Source organism: Lycium barbarum, chromosome 11 (genome assembly GCF_019175385.1).
Source record: "Lycium barbarum isolate Lr01 chromosome 11, ASM1917538v2, whole genome shotgun sequence".
Classification (NCBI taxonomy): Eukaryota; Viridiplantae; Streptophyta; class Magnoliopsida; order Solanales; family Solanaceae; genus Lycium; species Lycium barbarum.
The window spans coordinates 3,557,078-3,572,253 of record NC_083347.1 but is presented as its reverse complement, the minus strand read 5'-3'; the positions used below and the strand labels follow the sequence as shown (position 1 = coordinate 3,572,253).

At 40.0% G+C, this 15,176-nt stretch overlaps 1 protein-coding gene and 1 pseudogene across 1 annotated transcript; one reads left to right on the top strand and one right to left on the bottom strand.

Moving 5' to 3' along the window:
• Nucleotides 1-411: 411 nt before the first annotated feature.
• LOC132618088 (protein translation factor SUI1 homolog) lies at nucleotides 412-751 on the top strand (annotated as a pseudogene).
• Nucleotides 752-1,938: 1,187 nt separating this feature from the next.
• LOC132617847 (calcium-dependent protein kinase 2) lies at nucleotides 1,939-8,787 on the bottom strand. Its single transcript, XM_060332919.1, has 8 exons — nucleotides 7,701-8,787; nucleotides 6,309-6,452; nucleotides 6,049-6,201; nucleotides 4,287-4,402; nucleotides 3,231-3,398; nucleotides 3,019-3,146; nucleotides 2,814-2,913; nucleotides 1,939-2,322 (listed from the first exon to the last, which is right to left on the bottom strand). Exons 1-8 carry the CDS (start codon nucleotides 8,389-8,391, stop codon nucleotides 2,248-2,250), a joined length of 1,575 nt encoding a protein of 524 aa, XP_060188902.1. The 5' UTR covers nucleotides 8,392-8,787; the 3' UTR covers nucleotides 1,939-2,247.
• Between the last annotated feature and the right edge of the window lie 6,389 nt (nucleotides 8,788-15,176).

Sequence of the window (15,176 nt, the reverse complement as noted above, 5' to 3'; positions counted from 1 at the left end):
AACATGTATGTAATTGCTGTCAAATTGTTGAGTCTAGAGAAGCCTTGTGAAACAAGCATTATACAATAGTAGGTGATTATCGTTGTCAAATTACTGTCCTCTTTAACGCGCCTAGAAAAAAAACATTATTTTTCATATGTTGTTCATCTCATATTGCGTAATTATGCTGATCATTTCCATATTAAAGTGGGTTCTTGTTGCAGCTCATATGATCAATTTACTAGCTTTAGCCTTGGACCGTGAATTTTTTGTTTGTTGATCATCTCATATTTGCTCAATACTTAAGTAGTCTGATTTTTTTTATCTTGATCATTTCCATATTAAAGTTGTGTTCTTGTTGCAGCTTTCTTTTGTGAACAACTTAACAAGCTTCAGTTTCGGAGCGTGAGAAGTTCTCTTCCAATTAGTTACATGGTTAATATCGACGTCCAGGTTCCATCTGTTTTCGATCCCTTTGTTGAGGCTTAGGACTTAGGTGCATCTGGAGCAAAAGAGTATGTTCATATTCGCATACAACAAAGTAATGGAAAGAAAAGCTTGACAACAGTTCAAGGTTTGAGGAAAGAATTCAATTACGAAAAAATCCTCAAAGACTTGAAAAAAGAGTTCTGTTGCAATGGAAATGTTGTGCAGGATAAGGAGCTTGGCAAAGTGATACAACTTCAAGGAGATCAAAGGAAGAATGTTTCTTATTTCCTTGTGACTAAAGGTGTTGCCAAGAAGGGATCAGATCAAGATTCATGGTTTTTAAGTTATTGGCTATTTGGGATTATTGAAGCATAGTAATATAGCAGTTGTTTGTATTTGTTGTTTTGGTTAATGCCCATGAGAATCTTGCTATGGTTTTTTTTTTTTTTCTTTTTTTTTTCTGAATTGTGATGGTTGTACTTTGTTTTCAGATAATAAAAAAATTGGTTTTCTAGAGCAATTCATGTTGTGTTGTGCTTATCCTGACCTTGCAATCCATTTTTAAAGCCTTCTGCATAGTTGTTTAATGTTAAAAGATTGAACTTCTTGAGCAGAATCACTTGGAATTGCTTGATCTTGATAAATAATCCGGGAGAATTAGGTAGGATGTGGGATGAAATAAAGCTTGTTTGCTAAATTCAATTGTTAAGTGTCGTTTTTTTCAATACTAAAAAGGAGACATGACATTCTATTATGGTTTGATTAATTGATCTACATATGAAAAATTAATATAAAAACATAAAAGCTATTGAGAGAATAATCTCTCCCTAAACGAGACTCTTTAAGAAATTAAATTGTAGATGCTATTGTGTTTTGTTGAGTGCCGTTTCAGTTTCAATTATTGAGTATAGAAGAATCTCGCCGGCACAATAACTTTGGAAGGCTTATTTTACTATTGTATCAGAAGAGCCAAAGAAAAACTAAGAAATTAAATTTGGAAGCTTACTTTGCTATTGTTTTAGAAGAAACAAAAAAACAAATAAGAAATCAGAAATCAAATTTGGTAAGAAATTAAGTACCACGATTCACTGTTTAACCTATCTTGACTCGGCCATCTCAACCAAGTAACTTTCAAGAGGATTAACTTGTATAACTTCAACTCAAATTAACTCTATCCAAATCTAATCCAATCCACTCATTCGACGCCACTAGAGCAGGGATTAACGAGCTGTTGATTTATATAAATTTAATCTTTTTTGACCCGTTCAAATTTAATCAAATCGGCTCATTTGTCACCAAGCAATCTAACACCTACCACATAACTTTGGAAGCTTTATTATTATTGTATTAAAAGAGAGGTTGTCACAACTTAACGAGCTAAAACACCTACTCCTCACTAAGTTGCTGTCTCCATCTTTTATTGGTCAAACACTGAAGCACCAAAAAGCACAAAAACAGAAATGTTGCAGTTCTTTGCCCGTCTAATCATAGTTAGAACGATCTCAATGAATGAAATAACTCAGCAACATATAATTGAAACATAATGTCATTCACTAGGAGTGGCCTTAAATCAACGCCTTTCAAGTTCCAGACTAATGCAGTTTACACAAGGGAGGAAAAATCGCGCAGAAGACAAATAGAAACACTCAGCAAAGACTCTTTTGAACGGAGAACAACACAAATATACATGTTTTCTACTGGAAAAACGATAAAACGTCTCAACTAGCAATAGCTGGTTATGCATCTCCGACAGTTCTAAGGGGATGCAACGAAAGAGCTCATCGTGCACACTTTCAAGAATAGCTCTTCTGCAACTTGCCCTCGAGGAGCCTCGTGCAACTAGAAGAGCTTGGCTGGCTGTTTGGCTCCGCTTCTCATCATCGTACAGAATTCCTCATAGTTAATTCGTCCATCCTGAAAATTTGACAGAATTAGCATATATGTGACAAGTAGGAGTGGCAAATGGGCGGGTCGGATCGAATATGGGCAGGTCGAAAATGGTCAAACAAAAACAGATAAAATACTCGACCTGCCCATATCTAACAAGGATAAAAAAATGGGTTAGCTGACGGATAACATGGATATCTATCCATATTATGGATGGTTTCAGGAATAGTCAGGTGAGAACACAAGCTAAAAGCCAAAATAAACTTAGACTCCCAGAAAGCAAGAACCGATGAAAATTAAAATAACAAGACAAATGGGTATTGATAATTATAGATATTCATATAATCCATCTGCATATCCATTTTTTAGTAGATAATATCCATATTTGATGCATTTTAGCCAGTTATCCAATTCATGTCTAATGAGTAGGATTTGAATCTTGTTTTGTTAACCATTTTGCCAGCCCTAGTGACAAGGTACAAGTCCAACTATTTTAGCTAGAAGCAGTGAAAACTCACATTGTCCGTGTCCACTTCAGATATGATTTCCCTTATACAGGACGGATCGCCTATTCCATGCTCTTGCATTGCTGTCTCGAGTTCATCTCTTGTAATGAACCTACAAATATAACATCAAAATAGTAATCTTGAGTAAACTGATCTCACAATTCTATTGGTTTTTTTTTTATCATGTTTTTACACTAGACATGCACATAGGACTTACCCACTGCCGTCTTTATCGAAATACTGAAATGCAGTATATAGATTTTCATCTCTTTCTAGCCTGTGCTTATGCATGGTGGCGGTGATGAATTCAGTGTAGTCAATTGAGCCATTTCCATCCACATCCGCCTGAAGTTCACAAGTCACGAGATCTTATTCGGAGTTTAGTGAAGGAAAGAGATGGTTAATAAATTTTAGGAGATTTTGACTTACAGCTTCCATCAATTGCTTGACTTCAGCCTCTGTGAGCTTTGACCCAAGTTTAGCCAATCCACTCTTCAGTTCTTCGTAAGTGATAGTGCCACTACTATCAGTGTCGATGTTGTCGAACATTGCTTTGAGCCCATGAATTTCTTCTGCAGAGAGATTCTCTGCAATGACCTGATTCCAACAACAGACAATGCAATGTGTTATTACTTGCAGAAGGAAGAAGACGACAGCTGTCAAAAGACAAATAGGGAAAATATACGGGCCCACAGAATTGAGTAAAATGTCGAAAGATAATTAGTTTCAGTTTTTGTCTAGTGGTTGAACGTTCATAACTACTCCGCTTTGCTGCACTCCAGCCAAGGGTCTTCCAGAAACAAATCTCTACCGCCATGACGTAGGGGTAAGGTCTGCATACATTCTACCCTCCCCAGACAATGATTCTTGAATTTCCTTAAGATTGTTGTTTTTCATGGTGAAAAAAGCAGCATTGAATTTTATCACTTCCAAACGATGATCATGGATACAAGCATTTGGAAGAATGTCAACTTACCAAATCCACCATTTCAAAAAAAATACTCTCAACAAATACATTGACCGGAAGGTGTGCTAGGTTTATCCTTATCAAAGAAATGATCATGCACACAATTATGAGTAAGAAAGCCGACTTACCAATTTCACAAAAAATATGGTGGCTCATGCTAAGTCTAATCATGTTCTTCATATATTGTTTGCTTGAAAAGAAGGAAAGGACGAGAGATTACGCGCATAAAGTGAAAGAAAGAAATCTTCTTGCATGTGAAGAACATGACAATCATACGAGGAAGCGGTACATGCAAAAAGTTGGTCCTTATTTACCCTTACATCTCCCTTTTCCATTTGACTAGATTTTTTTTTTTTTTCCCACCCCATTTAGGAGGATTTATAGTGTTTCCACACTTCCCCTCCAGTGTGACTCGAACCCAGGACCTACCGGTCGTGGGTGGAGGTGCTTAACCACTGAGCCATCCCTCCAGTTTGACTAGATTCAGTTGCAGCAGAATTGACAAATTCTAAGATTACCTTCAAAGCGAGTTTCTTGAGCTTGTTCATAGCTCTGAATTGCTTCATTCTTGAAAGGACAGCACCTTCTAATGGTTTGTCTGATGCAACACCACCTTCCTTCAGCCAAGGATGCTCTGTCAATTACGCACACCAAAAGTATGGTTAGAATAAGATATAGCAAACCATACTCGCAACACACGTATATTCAATGTTCTCAAGGAGTACATTCGCGCATGAATAGCCTAGGATATTGTGAGTTCTGACCTTTGACTTCAATAGAAGAAATATTTGTACTGCACAAAATAATTAGAAGTCTTTTCGTAGAAATGATTGAAGCTAAGAAACAGGAATTTTTTTTTTTGATAAAGGGTAATGGATTCAAAGTGTTAAATAAAAAATAAGCTTTGAACGTGAGACTGCAAGCTAAGTTACCCCTATAATTTGTGTTGCCAACATTTCGTTACCTCAATCAAATATTTCTTCAAGGTTTATCATGTCTCACCATTCCCATGAGATTAGGAGTTTGATAGGACCACTTTTGACTCCTCAGCAAAGAAATTTGGAAGGTAGAATTTACCATATCATTAAAAAGGTACTCACTAAAAGGATAATGGTTCGGTGGGAAAATGATGCCATCAAAATGAATTCTTTCTCTTTGAAATAAAGTTCCACTAGGTTGCATTTGGTTTAAAGTGACTTGAAGCTAGTAGATTTACACAAGAAATTTACTATTTTGCAAGCAAATTTTCTAGCTGTTTGCCACAGATCAAGTCTTTCAATTTTGATGTAATCCTTCCTGACGTTGTAATAATGTGACTAATGTATATTACAGGTAATAACCTTATCAAAAAAATATAACTGGTAACATATGGATTTTGAAAACAATTTAATGATCAAGTTTATATGCAAATAATAGCGTACTCTGGTTATTATCTAAAGTCTCCAATGGCATAGGTCAGCTTTTGAGGCATAGGAGAAAAACATGAAGATCCCAGATTCAAATCCCGGTACCAACCCCCATGGGAGTCCATCTGCCCCAACCTTGGTGGGCAAGCAGCTAGAACTGATGCTGTTACAGGCCAGAAAAAGACTGATATCTATAAAAAATAATTTGTGGCAAGGACTTGTTTTGGCCCCATTAAAATATGCAATATCTAACTTCTTTCACAAGAAACAGCAGCTGTGTTTTACTTAATAACAGATTCAGTTCACGATGCCAACCGTAATTGAAGATAAAAGTATAGATCTTGCAAAGGAAAGCAGTTAGGTCCCTTGGGTGAGACAAAGCAGAATAATCGACGAAGCCTTAAAGGATATTGCATTCTCTTAAATTATTTTCTACAAATAAATGCTAGAAAGGAGGAAGTATGCAAGTGCCCATATATTATGGGAGTACACTGTCTCTTAGTATATTACAAATCATTTTTAAATCAACCGGCGAGGTTACTGTATATGCAATTCCTTTTCTCTAAAAGAAACAAATATGTGCATGAATGTTTGCACCCAAAGGTGTAGCCTTGTGGTGAATGAAGTTGGTTGCGAACCATGAGGTTTCAGGTTCAAATCCCAACGGACCCAAAAACAGTAGGTGATTTCTTCCAATCTATCCAAGCCTTGGTGGACAGAGTTACCCGGTACCTCTGCTGGTGGGAGGTAGCAAGTACTTACCTCGTGGAATTAGTCGACGTGAAAGCTGACGTGGATATCACGATTATCAAGAAAAAATATGTGCATTAATGAATAAAGGAAATCTATAAGCTATAGTTTAAAGGCCACATACCAAGAACCTGTGCAGCTGTAATCCGTCTCTTTGGGTCTTTAGTCAGCATCTTCTGTACTAGGTCCTTGGCACTACTTGATACAGAGGGCCAAGGCTCGCTTTCAAAGTCAATATGCCCTTTAAGTATGGCATCAAATATACCCTTTTCAGTTTCTGCATATCAAACAAATAGATAAAGTAAGTACTTGAATCCTAGATAGTGACGAAAATTGTCATATGTGTATTATCTCAGACAACGAGAAGCGAGTAGATGATTTTACCTGCCCAAAAGGGAGGCACACCACTGAGTAGTATATAAAGCATAACACCTGCACTCCAAACGTCTATTTCTTTGCCATAACTCCTCCTTAAGACCTCAGGGGCAACATAGTAAGCACTCCCAACTATATCCTTGTGCAACTTACCTGCACGGAATTTCAAATCCATTAAAAAAAAAAAAAAAAAAACAGATAGAAGCAAGGTTAGTATTAGTAAGGAGGATACGAAAATCACAAAGAAACTGCTAAGGGATGGTACTTGAACATATTTCTAAAAGGGAAGGCGTTCATCAGAACTGAAGAAATCAACAATCGGCTTATTAATACACGCAATCTGTATGCAACGATTCATAAAAAATAAAAACTCGGCAAGCTTATGATCTGATGATCTTCTGAGTACTCTCATATATATATATGCATGTTGATTATTTACGTCCGATTAAGAAGATCCCCTTAAATGTTTCCCTGGGTGTCAAAAAGATGGAAATGTTTCCACCCACTCATAGAAACAAAAAATATGGCACTTAAATGGAGGATATAATATATACAAGACTAATATAGGTGTAATTAGTAATTACACATATGACCGCGATCCCCTCTAAAGTTAACATTTTACTAAATACTTAATCCTACAACACATTCACGAACTTTGTCTATGTGGGGACACAACTTGTTTGGAAGGTTGTTACCTGTTGTATTGTATAGTATTGTTATGTTAAATATGTATAGTATTGTTATGTTAAATACAATGTTTGTTTTGATTGTTACTTAAATTTTATTCTATCATATTGTTAAATCCGTTATTATGTAACGCCGAAGAAGTGTCATTGTTAACTTATTTTCTTTCTCATCTTGCCCTTACTTTTTAGTACTATTTAATAATCCTATTTTACCATTTTAGCCTACTGTTTTCATGATAACTCTACCCTGTACCAGGGGCGGACCCATGTGTAAAGTTTGGGTGCTCCGGCACCCATTAAACTTAATCACGGAGTGTATAATTGTATAGAAAATATAAAGGAAACATATATAAATAGTTAATAGAGCACCCCCGAACTCAAAATTCCTGAGTCCAGCACCCCCGAACTCAAAATCCTGGGTCCGCCTCTGCCCTGTACCCTACTTATTTTTTGTAATATTGTAAGCTTATTCTTTAGACCGTTGGTGCTTCGCATTATGAAACGAAGGAAAATGATACAATCTATCCAAACATTATGTTTCATCAGAAGTATATAAGACAATACAATACAATAATATATATTATGAAATGATATGAAACAATGTAAAACAATACAATCTATCAAAATGATATGCTTCGATGCCCTAGGATTGACAATAAAAAAAAAATCAGTCAAAAAGCAGATAACAAAAAGGACAATATAAAGCAAAACATACCTTCTTGAATGAATACTGACAGCCCGAAATCAGTAATCTTTAGAGCAGCATTTTCGCTCTTATCAGACAACAAAAAGTTTTCAGGCTTGAGATCGCGATGCATCACGCCCATAAAATTACAAACGTGCACAACATTAACAATAGCCCTGCACATTGTTGCAGCAGCTCTTTCACTATAATGTCCCTTAGCTATAATCCGATCGAATAGCTCTCCCCCTCCACACAACTCCATCACAAGATAAACAGAACCTTTATCCTCATAAGCACCTTTAAATTCAACAATATTAGGCTGTCCACTTAAATGTTGCATAATCTTAATTTCCCTCCTCATATCATCCTTATCAGCTTTAGTAACAAGTTTCTTTTTCGATATCGATTTACAAGCATATTGTTGACCAGTTGATATTTCAGTACAAAGATATGTAACACCAAATTGACCCCTACCCAATTCTTTACCAAGTGTATAGTGAATCTTAACATCTTCATAAGGTTTACCCAGAATTGTATCATACCTAACAGCTGGTTTTGGACTTGGTGGTGGCCTTACAGGTAATTGAGATTCAGGGCCTGGAGATTTTGTGTACTGAATTTCAGCTCTGTGGGGTCCATTGTTTTGAACTCCACCTGATCCATGGTGTCCATTGTTAGCATTGGACTGTTCAGGTTTACTTTTGCTTACACAAATACCCATTTTTTTTAGATCTAGCCAAAATGGTAGCTGATGAACTGAAACTAAAGTTGATAAAACTAAAGTGAAAATCAAGAATCAGAACAAGAACCCCAGATGGTTATTCAGCAAGATTGGATTTTTATTGGACCAAAATAGTTAAAGATTGGATTTTTTTCTTCTTTTTCCAATTTTCAAGAAAGTACGGGGGGGTTTAGGGTGATGAATTTTAGAGAAAAAACACAAAAATGATCAGAAGAAATGAAGAAACATTGTTGCAGCTAAAGGGAAAATGGGAGAGAAGATTGACTAAACTTGGTCAACAGAAATTGTGAGTTGAAACGTTAAAACTAGTCATTAAGACAGACGAAGACGATGAGAAAGTGGAGAGAAAAAGTACAACGGCTTTTTTTTTCTTTCTATTTTTATTTTATTTATTTAAGGAAAAGATAATTGGTGGATCTTAGTGCCAATATGGCAATAAAATTTGTAAATTATATACTATGTGTTGCTGTCAGTCTTAAAAGATTTAGTTTACGCGGTTAGATGGTCCGTTATTAATTTCATCGCATTATTTATGTTAGTAATCTGTGTTGCAAAAGTACTTCGAAATAGTAACTTAGAAAACAATTTCTGAAATAGAAAACAGATTACTCATCGTAGTAGCGATACTTCGAACTTTAGTGACAGCGAATCACTTGAAGGCTGTAAAATCACACTTGAATTTATGAAGTTTTGAAGAAGAAAATTGAAGAATTCAGAAATTTCGTTAGGAAAAAATCTGAGGACAAACGAAATTTATAGTCATTGAAGCACTGGTTCTGAAAAGGTTTTCAGCCTTCCTTTCAATCTTTCAGAAAAGCCATGTAATAACGGGTGGGAAAACCAAATTCATTATCAATCAATCAGATCATTTGACTGAAGCCGAAGCCAAGCCAAGCGACGACGACGGCGCGAGAGGAGGTCCTTTTCTCAACTCTTTATGAGCTAGAAGATGTGCTTCTCTATATAAGCACAAGAACTGAACTTTCCTTTCCACTATCAATGTGGTAGAAATGCTTCTTCTATAAAGCACTAAAGGAACAATTCAAATTTTCATTTTCCCTCCATATTTTCTTCCTCCATTTCCCATTCATAACACATTAATGCTCAACAATTTATTGAATTTAAGTTTTATGAATTGATAGTGTAAAAGATTCAAAGTTTCGGGGCATGTTGAAATAGTTATCATTCTCGGAATAACATTGTATATATATCCAACGCTTCCCCAAATTACTTGAAGATATGTCTGTGATATAATAAAGGCTTTGATAGAAATTAATAGAAAGTCAGGATAGAGTCTCGAAGCCGAACCAAACTAAGATCAACACATGAAGGCTTGAGTAGCAGCCCGAAAAAGAAAAAGTCGTGGAGACGGTAGACTCACCGACCAAACATAGAGTGAGGTGACGTACTACGGCCTACGGGAGGTTAAATTCTTTCCACGAGTGAATATAGTAAATTTCAATCGAATATTAAACACTAATTGGTAACATGTAAAAACGGTAAATAACATGCTATTATAGGTTAAAATTTAGAAATAGTATCAATGTATATAACTTAAATTCCTTCTTAGTTATTCTTAATAGTTTATGATAAAGATTTACTACCAAATTAATATTACGTGATGTAATATATGTTTACATCAGCGGTACTTAGCAATTAAACTCCAAAAATGTATATTAGTCTGCAAGACTCAAGTGTATAGAACAAGGCCTTAAACGTTAACAATTTTAACTCTAATGTCCTAGAAAAGTCTTACTACAATTTTAGTTGTTGTACCTCTTTGTCTTAATGAGGCGGTCTTATTGGCTTTGGAGAAAAAAAAAGGTGGTCTTCTAATTTAATTTAATGTTTGTATTTCTTAATATCGTCAACCTAATAATATTATAGTATTAATTATGGAATAATTATTTTTATTGGGGTGACACTTCGAGATGGTGCACATGCTATAAATATATGAGCTTCAAATAAATCGTGTTACCTCTCAATATTGTATACGGTAAAAACCGGATATGAGGCAAACCGGTGGAGCGAGGAACCGGAGGAAGGAGTAGGGACGTGCCGAATACTATTCGCCCTTGACCGGGGTAATGCTTGGGCCGGAGCTAAGCAAAGAGACCGACGGATCTGCCTTTTGCATCGTTGGAGCGGCCAAGCCCGAGGACTCGGGCTTTCGTAGCCGTTGGTCCGATCGAGCGGTGATCCGAGTGACCGTTATCCCGAGTGGCCGTTTGTCCGTGTGGCCGTTGCAGACAAGCCACCTGCCAGTAACGTCAAATCACGGTCAAATACCTATCATGCGTATGTCAGACGGCGCCGTCAGTCTAATCCCACCAAATCCGTACAGAGCAGTCCTTGTTATTATTATTTTATTGCCTCATATTGTAAGAGAACCATGGGAGTGCCACTATAAATAGAGCACATCCCCCTCCTTGGAGGGGGTTGGCTCTTCTTACTTTTCAAGAACATTTGTAGTAGAAGAATTCTTATATACAAACTCTTTCATCATTTGATTCGGCCAAGGCCACCCGTTATTGTTATTATCGCATTCCATCCATCAAGTATCATACATTGTTCACAAACCTTTGTATCGCTAGCCAACTGTCGTCATTAGCCGTTCTACCAAGGAACCTTCAAATATTTTGTTTTCTTTGTCTAACACACATCAAGAACAAAGCACATATCCTATACCCACTTAGAAATTTAATTGATTATCCGAATCCGGGGTAAACAATTTGGCGCCCACCGTGGGGCTAGGATAATAGTGGTCTTTGGCCTTGATTTCTACCATATTCATCAAAACAAAAAGCGTCCCTACCCATCTCTGTGAAAACGGTCCATATGGCTGACGTCGAACAATCCGGTCATGTCAATAATGCCGAGATCGTGGCGGAAAACGAAGGGAGCGGACTGCGGGCATTGCCGAACCCCGCTGATCCGAACCCCGTTGATTCAAGGGAAGGACTCAACCAACAAAATACCGTAGATCAAGAGAACGCCGTCCCACCGGCCACCGACCCTCTAAACACTCACCATTCCGTTACGTTATCCCGGGATCGGGGCCGGAGAGAACCGGACGCACCAAACGGCGGCGTTAACTTACGTTTAATCTTTGAAATGTTGCAGGAACAGAGGGCGGCAATCGCCGAGCAAGGATTAGCAATTGCCCAATTGCAGAGTGGAAAGGGTGAAGCAGGGCCGGTAAAGGCAAAGGGTACAATTGAAACCGGAAGAAACGAAGCACGGATGGCCGAGAGCGCCGACTCCGGAGCCGGCTCCTCAACTGAGGTCCTAAAGATGCTCGAAACCTTGGCGAAACGGGTGGATTCGACCGAAAAGAGGGTCGAGACATACAATTCTCGGGTGGACCAGATACCGGGGGCTCCACCTTTACTGAAGGGGCCGAATTCGAAAGGTACATCCAAAGGCCTTTCCCACAGAGTGCGGCCCCGAAACTGATCCCGAAAAGGTTCAAAATGCCCGACATACAGAAGTATGACGGTACCACGGACCCGCACGAGCACGTGACCTCATATACTTGTGCCATAAAAGGCAATGATATGGAAGAAGATGAGATCGAGTCGGTATTGCTGAAGAAATTTGGGGAAACTCTGTCGAAGGGAGCGTTGACGTGGTATGACCATCTACCCGAGCACTCGATCACTTCTTTTGAAATGCTGGCCGATGCGTTTGTGAAAGCACATGCCGGTGTGATAAAGGTGCAGGCCCGTAAGGCCGACATCTTCCGGATAACTCAGAGGGACGATGAGCTGCTATGGGAGTTCGTTACCCGGTTTCAGAGGGAACGGATGGAACTCCCCCCGGTGCCAGAAGAATGGGTCGCACAAGCTTTCACAAAAGGGCTCAACATGCTAAGTTCAGTTGCCTCGGCCAAATTGAAAGAAAATTTGCTGGAATACGAGGCCGTGACATGGGACGATGTCCACAATCGGTATGAGTCAAAGATTCGGGTAGAAGATGACCAGTACGAGCTCTCTCCGGTAAAGTTAAGAGTGGATAGAGGGTTCGAGAAGTCAAGAAAAGGTTATGAAGCGAAGTTTGAATCATTAAAAGAAAGGTTTCGGCCATACTCCCACTCGGAGAGACCAAATTTCAGGTCGGAAAGGTCCAGGGAAGGCCCGAACCACCTCTCCGGTCGAGGTAGCAAGCGGGTTGAGCGCCCGTCAGGCAGCCGGTGACTCTCTTTCAGAAGCGATGCCGGAAATTCCGTAAAAAATAAGGGTCCACCGAAAATTTCGGAGTACAACTTCAACGTCAACACCTCAGGCCTTGTATCGGCCATCGGCCGCGTCCCGGATGTGCGATGGCCGAAACCACTAAGGTTGGACCCAGGACAGCGGGATCCGAGCTTGGTGTGCGAATATCACGGAACCCATGGTCACAAAACGGAGGATTGCCGCCAGTTGAGAGAAGAGGTAGCCCGGTTATTAAAGAACGGTCACCTCCGAGATCTATTGAGCGAGCGTGCCAAAAATCACTACAAAGAAAGGGAAGCTCATCGAAGGGTCGAACCGGTTGAACACCAGCATACAATCAATATGATAGTTGGGGGTATCGACGTCCCTCGGGGACCGGTAATGAAACGGACCAAGGTCTCAATTGTCCGTGAAAAACGCATCCGAGACCATTCGACCAGGGGCTCCATCTTCTTCGATGACGAAGACACGGAAGGCATCGTTCAACCGCACAACGATGCACTGGTAATTTCTGTACTTGTCTTTAAAACTAAGGTTAAACGTATTTTGGTTGATCCAGGTAGCTCGGCCAACATCATCCGATGGGGAGTGGTCAAACGGCTAGGGTTGCTCGAGAGGATTGTACCGGTGGCTCGGGTACTCAGCGGGTTCAATATGGCCAGTGAAACCACGAAGGGGGAAATCTCGTTGCCCGTGAACGTGGATGGCACCATTCAGCAAACAATGTTCTATGTGATCAAAGGGGACATGAAATATAATGCGTTATTGGGCAGGCCTTGGATACATAGTATAAGGCAGTTCCCTCAACGCTGCATCAGTTGCTGAAATTCCCCACTCCGGAGGGGGTGAAGACCATCCGAGGCGAACAGCCCGCAGCAAAGGAAATGTTCGCAGTAGAAGAGGCGATTCCCCACCCCGAGAGGCCAGCTCGGGAAGAGAAGGGTACAACCGGAGGAGAGGTCCCCCAATAGCAACTAAAGTATACTGGGCCGGACCCAAAGTGTGAAGAGGATGACTTCGGGATGCCCAGATCCTTTGTCATGCCGGATGACTTCGGGATGCCCAGATCCTTTGTCATGCCGGATGACTCGGACGCGACCAAGTCGACCGTGGAGGAGCTGGAGTAGGTCATCTTGTTCGAGTTCTTACCGGACAGAAAGGTATACCTGGGCACGGGGCTTACCCTGGAGCTCAGGCGTAAATTAATTGAGTTTCTTCGAGCTAACGCCGATTGCTTTGCATGGTCGCATATAGATATGACAGGTATATCACCGGAAATAGCGTCACACAAGCTCAGCTTGGACGGGAAATTTCCCCCGGTGAAGCAAAAAAGAAGGCCCATGTTAGAGTAAAAACACGCCTTCGTGAAAGACGAGGTAACGAAGCTTTTGAATATAGGTTCCATCCGAGAGGTAAAATACCCGGACTGGCTTGCTAACGTGGTGGTGGTGCCCAAAAAATGTAATAAATTTCGAATGTGTGTCGATTATAAGGAGTTAAACAAGGCATGCCCGAAGGATTCATTTCCATTGCCTCACATCGACAGAACGATCGATGCGACGGCCGGGCATGAAATGTTAAGTTTTCTCGATGCTTACTCCGGGTACAACCAAATCCGGATGCACCCGGAGGACCAAGAGAAAACATCCTTCATCACCCGCTATGGGACTTACTGTTATAACGTCATGCCTTTCGGATTAAAAAATGCCGGCGCAACTTACCAACGCCTAGTTAATGGGATGTTCGAAGAACAAATAGGGAAAACAATGGAAGTTTATGTTGACGATATGGTTGTTAAGTCCCTGGAAACAGAGGACCATTTAAAGCATTTGCAGGAAACCTTCGATGTACTCCGCAGATACAACATGAAACTCAACCCGGAGAAGTGTGCCTTCGGCGTTAGGTCTGGTAAATTTCTGGGGTTCATGGTGTCAAACCGGGGAATTGAAATCAACTCGGACAAGATCAAGGCCATCGAGGACATCGAGGTCGTGAACAACATAAAAGGGGTACAAAAGCTCACCGGGCGGATAGCGGCGCTCAATCGCTTCATTTCGAGGTCTTCGGATAGGAGTCACCGTTTCTTCTCTTTGCTCAGAAATAAGAACGACTTCGTTTGGACACCGGAGTGCCAAGAAGCCCTAAGGGAGTTGAAGAAGTATTTATCCAGCCCCCCGTTGCTGCACACACCGAGGACCGATGAGCCACTCTTCCTCTACCTAGCAGTCTCCGAAATGGCGGTAAGCGGCGTTTTGGTCTGAGAATAATCAGGTATGCAATTCCCTATCTATTATGTAAGTAGAACTTTGGGGGATGCAGAGACCCGTTATCCCCATTTAGAAAAACTAGCATTAGCATTGGTAAGCGCTTCTAGAAAGCTCAAACCTTATTTTCAATGCCATCCCACATGTGTAGTAATCACTTACCCTTTAAAAACATCATGCATAAACCTGAGTTATCCGATAGGTTAACAAAATGGGCTATAGAAATTAGCGGTTACGATATCGAGTACAAGCCTCGGATGGCCATCAAATCCCAAATCTTGGCCGA

What these genes read in the sequence shown, in the direction of transcription:
- LOC132617847 (XM_060332919.1), bottom strand. Translation starts at nt 8,391, where the DNA reads ATGGGTATTTGTGTAAGCAAAAGTAAACCTGAACAGTCCAATGCTAAC. An exon ending in TCAAGAAACTCGCTTTGAAG is followed by an intron (nt 3,399 to 4,286) that starts GTAATCTTAGAA and finishes TGTTGGAATCAG; the next exon opens with GTCATTGCAGAGAATCTCTC. An exon ending in CTGAAGTGGACACGGACAAT is followed by an intron (nt 2,323 to 2,813) that starts GTGAGTTTTCAC and finishes TCAAATTTTCAG; the next exon opens with GATGGACGAATTAACTATGA.